This window comes from Crocuta crocuta, unplaced genomic scaffold (assembly GCF_008692635.1).
Source record: "Crocuta crocuta isolate KB4526 unplaced genomic scaffold, BGI_CrCroc_1.0 scaffold241, whole genome shotgun sequence".
NCBI lineage: Eukaryota > Metazoa > Chordata > Mammalia > Carnivora > Hyaenidae > Crocuta > Crocuta crocuta.
This window is the reverse complement of record NW_027527807.1, coordinates 2,648,846-2,656,542: the sequence shown is the minus strand read 5'-3', so window position 1 is coordinate 2,656,542 and position 7,697 is coordinate 2,648,846. Positions and strand designations below refer to the sequence as shown.

The 7,697-nt window shown below is 42.6% G+C and overlaps 1 protein-coding gene across 1 annotated transcript in view; it reads left to right on the top strand.

Moving 5' to 3' along the window:
* LOC144239787 (transmembrane 9 superfamily member 2-like) overlaps positions 1-7,697 on the top strand; it is a 66,390-nt gene that overhangs the window by 50,806 nt on the left and 7,887 nt on the right. Inside the window, exons 11-12 of the mRNA XM_077773964.1 lie at positions 706-817; positions 2,708-2,879. Of these exons, the coding sequence (XP_077630090.1) occupies positions 706-817; positions 2,708-2,879 (284 nt within the window). The remainder of the gene's footprint in view (positions 1-705; positions 818-2,707; positions 2,880-7,697) is intronic.

Sequence of the window (7,697 nt, the reverse complement as noted above, 5' to 3'; positions counted from 1 at the left end):
GACAGAGTGCATGAACAGGGGAGGATCAGAGAGAGAAGGAGACACAGAATCTGAAGCAGGCTCCCGGCTCCGAGCTGTCAGCACGGAGCCCAACACGGGGCTCAAACTCACAAACAGTGAGATCATGACCTGAACTGCAGTTGGACGCTTAACTGACTGAGCCACCCAGGCACCCCTACATGAGATTTTTAAATGGGATATTGATTGGCTCATCAGCTTCTTTTCTTCAGGAGGCTTTTAAAATTACTCATCCCAATTTAGTCAGCTCAGCTCTATAATAATGAANTAACATGTACAAAAAGAGGGGTGCCTGGGTGGTTTAGTCAGCTGAGCGTCCAACTCTTGAATGATCCCAGAGTCGTGGGATCGAGCCCTGAGTTGGGATCTGTGCTGAGTATGGAGCCTGCTTAAGATTCTCTCTCTCTCTCCCTCTGCCCCTCTCTCCCATTCGCTTTTTCTCTCTCTCTCTCTCTCAAAAACAAACAAACAAACAAACAAACATAAAATGTGCATGAAGAAAATAATACAGATACTGATGGTTCCTAAGTGAAAACTACATTACACGAGATTCATTCCAAACCCTCATCTATTCACCCAACATCCAAAAACCATTCCCTGACCTGTGTGACTGTCTCTTGTATGCATCTGGATTGGTCTTTCTGCGTATTGTGAAGTTAATTTTAAAGCTATCATTTGTATTTTCAGGTCTCATCAGATGTACTTTATGTTTGGCTTCCTTTTCTTGGTCTTTATAATTCTCCTGATTACCTGCTCCAAGGCTATGGTTCTCCTGTGCTATTTACATTTGTCTGCTGAGGTAAAGACCTAAAAAACGAAGGCACCTTCTGCCTCCCAAACTCGCATTATTGGAATTAGAAGCCTGTGTTGAGAAAGGAATTGAAACAAATGTTAACTACCTGGTTTCTTCAACTTGGGATCAGTTTTATATTGTGTTTCCCTGATGACACATTTTGATTTTGATGCAGCTTTGATAGAAAATCTCAACAGAAACCAATTTCTCTCTGGCTAGTTACTATAATTGCTGCACAGTATTCAGTTAACATAGAAAAATACAGGGAACTGATTTGATATTTAGACATATAAAAGAGCCGGCTCAATGGTGTTTTGTTGTTTTTTTGACGATTAAAAGTTTCACAGCTTGGGCCGGGATTGTATTTTATGGGTTTGAGATTGCTGCTAGAGGCCCTTTCTCTTACTTCTGGTTACCATGGACAGAAATAGCTCTGCTTACCCCACTGCACCCCCATTTTGTGTCCAATGTCATTCTGGGTAACTAAGGTGGTAGTGAGCATTATTTTCTTAAATCCCCTAAATCCCTCTTGTTTTGGTAGTTACAAGTGACTCTAAATGTAACTATAGAGAGTTTGGGGAATGAGTCTCATATATGTGATGTCTGAGAGCATTTTCTTCTTGAGCTATAAGTGTAAGGGTAAAAAAATTAGAATTTTGTATACATTATACTTAGCTTCTCATTAGTTCTATGGTATATTTTTGTCATATTTCTATCAGCCACAATCTTGAATGAAATATACACTCATAGGCATGTGATGTTTATATTTCTATTTCTTAGAAATGTTTTGAAGGCTCCCAACACTACCCACATGTCTGGTGGTTCACTGGAAAGACTCGTAGGACTCAGAATATAGATGTATGCATGACTAGGGCTTAATATAGCCAAAGGACACACGACAGGATCAGCAAAGGGAAAAGACACAGTTGGAACCTGGAGAAATCCATGTACAGTCTTCCTATGCAGTTTCTTTTCCACAACGGGACACACCAGTTATGCTCTCTTTTTCAGCAATAAAAAATAGAGTAATATATGTGCAATGTTCCTGCCCAGGGAAGCCCATTAGAGACATTGCATTCAAGGTTTTTTACTGGGAGCTGGTCACATAGGCACCCTCTGCCTAGCAATTATAAAAATTCCAGACTCCCCAAAGGAAAACATGTGTTCATCATAAATCACATTGTTTATACAGTCTAGGTATAGCAAACCAGTCTTATCAGTCAGGGAATGATTAAATGCCGAATTCCCAGATATAAGCCAAGGGCCAACCTTGCAAACAGGCCCTTCTAAAGATAGCAGCTTCAGACCTGCTGCGTTAACTCTTTTCTGCACGGTAGGTCCCCTTGGCCCTTGACCACAGTGCCTTTACAGTAAAATGAACATCAGTTGGAGCCCGTGGGGAGAAGGGGGAGGCCAAGCCGCGTATTGACCTCAGTCATGCCTCCGTGGGTCCTGAATTCCGCTGGGTGAGACAAATTCCATTCATAAATGGGATAGAGCATAAAGCTCTCTCTGAAGTTTCCATGCTAACCTTTCTCTGCCTGGCCAGAGGCATCAAGTCAGGCCCAGCACAGCTCCCGCCAGTAAATTGAAGCTGACCTGAAAGCCTTCCAAGGCTGAGGCCGTGTCATGATAGAAAGGATGCGTGTATCACAAGCATGGTCCCCGAGGGCACACGTGGTCCCCCTGGAAGCAGGGAGTTTATAAGCGTTAAGGCCCCCCAAGCGGTTCGGCAATGTCCACTGTACTCAATTTCTTACAAAACTTCCCCTTTGATTTCGTTTAATCCACAATCTAACGGAGCCTATTTCCTCGTGGTTTGTTATCACAATAATTGCTAGCCTGTTTGGAGTTGGACTTCACCTACAAAGTTATTTTTTCTACTTCTTCTTGCAGGATTATCATTGGTGGTGGCAAGCCTTTTTCACCAGCAGTTTTACAGCTGTTTATCTTTTCATGTATGCACTTCATTACTTCTTTACCAAACTTCAAATCACAGGCGTTGCAAGTACCATTTTGTATTTTGGGTACATGACGGTTGTGGTCCTGATTTTCTTCCTTTTTACAGGTAACTACAGAATGACTTCATGCATTTCAAACTCTCTGAAGAGACTCGGAGAGAGCCGTAATGTGATAAGCATCAATTAACAATTAATGGAAGGAATAGGGAACAAAATCATCATGTTTATTTTTATGCTTGGGGGAGAAAGGATTGTAAAGCCTGGGGAACCAGAGGACCTGACGTCCTTAGCTTCAAGATTGTCCCCTGTGAATGTTTCTAAACAGTGGAGATGTGTTCCAAAGCACATAAAGAGTTATGTGTAATCACCTGTGAGTAGCCTCCAAGCATAAAAATTAACTGGTTTGAATAACTTTTAAATTAGCAAAAATAGACTAACCAAATGTGTGGCCATATAAGCAATTAGATGCGTGGGACAAGATGCATACTTCTCAGGATTACTCATATGAGGCTGTTATTTGGGTTCAGGATGTGACTGCAGCTTTTGTTTAGATTAATGCTTGAAGTGGGTGACGAAATGGAGTGGTTTATAAAATGATCCCGCTATAGAAATAATGAGGCCAGAGAGCTCGGAACCCCTTTTCAGTTCAAGTGAGGCAGGATTCCGTCTCTATCTGCCTCATATGTTTTTAAAAAAGATTTTATTGTATTCTTTTGTATTTTGTTTTTTTAGATGTTATTTTTAGGTGATTGCTATCCCCAATGTGGGGCTTGAACTCACAACCTCCAGATCAAGAGTCAAAAGCTCTTGGGTCGCCTGGGTGGCTAAGTCAGTTGGGCTTCTGACTTTGGGTCACGTTATGATTTGGCGGTTTGTGGGTTTGAGACCCCCGTCGGGCTCTATGCTGACAGCTTAGAGCCTGGAGCCTGTTTCAGATTCTGTGTCTCCCTCTCTCTCTGACCCTCCCNAAAATGGAAGGCCTGAGACTGTCTCGCCATTCCCTTCTAACCAGGCTCCTTGTGTTTGTTTTGCAGTTTTTCTAAGTTTGTGTTGAAATATGTGTACAGAGAAACTCACACAGTACATGCAACGCAGCACAATGAGTTATTGCCAAGTGAACTCACTTTTGTAACTAGCGCCGTGTTACAGTGCGTGTTCAGCGTTCCAGAAGCCACCTGGGCCCACTCTCCTTCCCCGAAGGCAACAGCCCTCCTGACTCTTAGCATGTACTCTCTTATGTCTACTTTATTTCCCTCAGTATTGTTTTGGTGAGGTTCCTCTGAGGTGCTATATGTAGATGTTGTCTACACCCTTCATGTCTTTTGTTTTGGATTTCTCCCCCAGCCACTGACTGGCTTTTGTATTTGGGTAATGTGGAGTTAGATGTGTTGAACATGGTAATTTCAGGCTTCTGTTTTCTTCATTACCTAGCACTTTGACTCAGGTTGCTTTTTTCTGGAAGTCTCGTATTACCACAGCTTTTTTTCTGAAGGAAGATGGAATCCCGAATGGTCACACTGCGGACAGAAATCTTCTCCCATTGGTTGGCTCCACCATTTGCAGTATTTGTCACCTCCACTGAATTCTGACTCTGAAAGGTTCCCGGTGATCCCTTGCCAAATCTAATGGCCTTGCCCTTGCCTTCACCCTCCTTGGCTTCTGCTGCTCACTTCTTAGCACCTATTCTGTGAAACTCTCTCATTGTGATTTGCACTATGTTCCTTGGGCCTCTGGGCCTTCTTTCGCTTCCCTTCCTCATCCTGTCGCCTACCTCTAGCCTTTATCCATGCTCCATTCTTCAGTATGTCAGTCCTCTCTTTTACCATCCCCCTGTCAGAGCGAGTTCAGCCCTGTGACTTTGTTTACCTCCTCAATGCCGACAGCTGCTAAGTCTGCATCCCAGGCTATACCCTCTGTGTAGCTCGATTCTGAACATTTGCATGTGCCATTGGGCCTGCCGGCTCAACACGCCAACTCCAGTGAGGGTAACAGTTCCTCTCCTCGAGGCTGCCTCATCTTAACTTCTTTCCATCTTTGACCATCGTCTTTCATCTCTGATTCCCATGGCTGATTTTTCAAGAATTCTCAACATAGTTCTTCCATGTTTTATAGCCCATTAAACTTCCCTATTTGTGCTTCTTTGGAAGTTTCTTATTTCTGTTCATTCTGTCCATTTCCTGCTTTTGGTCTTGGTCTAGACCTTTATTCCCTGATGCCAGAATTTCTCCGATAGCCTCCTCTTCAGTTTGCTGGACGCGAGTCTTTCTTTTTCTAGTCCACTCTGCACACTATCTGCTGGTGAACTTCTATCATTTTTTCCCCATTATATTAACGCAATTCAGTCCAAGATTAATTTTAACACGTCAACACATCTTTATAGAATGCTTACACTGCACTAGACACCATGCCAGGTGCTGGGGACATAGAGGTGAAGAAGACATAGGGCTCCCATGTTTTTGTGGACCTTATATTCTAATGTAGGGAGACAAGAAATTATTAGCTGGACAAACTTCATGAAGGAAATGGTATTAAAGAAAAGGTGGATGGTCAGCTGTTCAAGCAGAGGTGACAGTGTGTTCAGAAGTCCTGACATGGGAAGGAGTTTGACATCTTCAAAGAAGACAGACAAGGGGTGCCTGGGTGGCTCAGTCGGTTAAGCGGCCGACTTCAGCTCAGGTCATAATCTCGCAGTTCCTAAGTTGGAGCTCCGCATCGGGCTCTGTGCTGATAGCTTGGAGCCTGGAGCCTGCTTCGGATTCCATGTCTCCCTCTCTCTCTGCCCCTCCCCCATTCTCACTTTAACTCTCTCTCTCAAAAATAAATAAAACCTAAAAAAACAAAAACCCAAAGAACACAGAGAAGCTTAGGATGGCGTGAAAGGGAGGGTGGGCACTGGGAGGCAAGAGTGATGTTAGAGACATAAGGCACGGTCAGATCTTACAAGGGTCTTAGAAACAATATTAAAGAATTTAGTTTTATTGCAGGAGCCATAGGAAGTTGAGGGAGTTTAAAGAAGGGACTAATGTGATTGTATCATTATTCTCGTTAAATGCTTGTTTATTTTTGAGAGAGAGAGAGAGAAAGAGAGAGAGCATTAGCGGGGAAGGGGCAGAGAGAAGGAGACAGAGGATCTGAAGCGGGCTCTGTGCTGACAACAGAGAGCCCGATGAGGGACTTGAACTCATGAACCATGAGATCATGACCTGAGCTGAAGTCAGACACTCAACCGACTGAGCCACCCGGCGCCCGTCATTCTTCTACTTGGAAAACGTTCATAGTGCCATATGTCCTTGTCTATCAAAGGTAAATTTACCTTGAGGGTTTGGCTCCTGCTCTGCNGCAGGGCTCGAACCCACAGACTGTGAGATCATGACCTGAGCCAAAGTCGGAAGCCCAACCGACTGAGCCACCCAGGTGCCCCTTAAGCCTCTTAAAGCTGAACCACTCATGAAGTGCAGGTGTGCTTCCTCCTGACTATTCCAGCACAGAATTGGAATCTCCTTGAGAACAGGGACTAGTTCTTATGCCTATTTTGTATGCTTCATTGTGCTAAGCACATGGTTCTTCTTGACTTGTGTAGAGTATGAAAGAGAGGAGATACCATTATGGCATAATGTTTCCATATCTTTTTAAAAGTTACATCATAGGCATGAGAAAGCTCCTAAGTAAATTCTGGTTATCGTTCATACTAAGAAAAACACGAGTCAAATTATGAAGTGTGTTTGTGACATCTGTTTTCTGGAATTGTTCCTTATTTTATTTCATTTTAAATGTTTGTTTGTTTATTTATTTATTTATTTCTGAAAGAGAGAGACAGCACAGGGTCCAGGCTCTGAGCTAGCTGTCAGCACAGAGACTGACATGGGGCTCGAACCCACAAACTGTGAGATCATGACCTGAGCCGAAGTCAGACGCCTAACCGACTAAGCCACTCAGGCGCCCCTAGAATTATTCTTTAAGAAGACCTGTCTGCTTACAGACCCTTAAATGGGATCTCCTTATATATCATCGTCATGTATATTTTCTTCTGTTGAATTGCTTTTATTTTTTCATTATCATTAGATTTTGAGGTCCACAGCAGGAAACAGGTCTTATTCTCTATGTTCACGTTGTTTCGCTTCTGAGGAAGGTACCCTTAATTAAATCATTAGCCTTGAGAATATAGATGTACACAAAAGTACAGTTATTAATTGCTGATTACTCTTTCTTGCTGTAGACAAATGCTTCTGAAACTGATTTTTTTTAAATGGAAACTTGAAAATTAGCGGTATCCACTCATGTTAAAAATGCTGAGGAGTTTCACACTTAGGTAGAATAATTATGCATTCATCCAAAGCTCTTCCTTGCTGTCACTACATTTGTCTTTGGTATTTGGATTCATCTATGTCATCACAGCANTATCTTTTAAAATGTTTTATTTATTTTTGAGAGAGCGCAAGTCGGGGAGAGGCAGAGAGAGGAGGACAGAGGTTCCAAAGTGGGCTCCATGCTGACAACAGTGAGCCCGATGTGGGGCTTGAACTCATGAACCGTGAGATCATGACCTGAGCTGAAGTCAGGCCCTCAACTGACTGAACCACCCAGGTGCCCCTTTATTTATTTTTTAAAAATTTAGTTATCTCTGCACCCAACATGGGGCTCGAACTCATGACCCTGAGATCAAGAGTCACACAGTCTACTGGCTGAGCCAGCCAGGCGCCCCAAATGAATTAAAGTCTTAGGAAAATGAATTGAAATAATGTATTTTTATTTTGATACGAAGGACATAAGATCACAATAACCAATTAAGATCTAACCCTTAAGATTTCTTCTCTAGAAGTCTACAGTGCTATATTATATTATAATGTATAGCCTAATGTAAACTTTGGCTTGCATTGATATTGGGTACTAAATGAAATATTTTATGTGATGATGTATATTTCAGG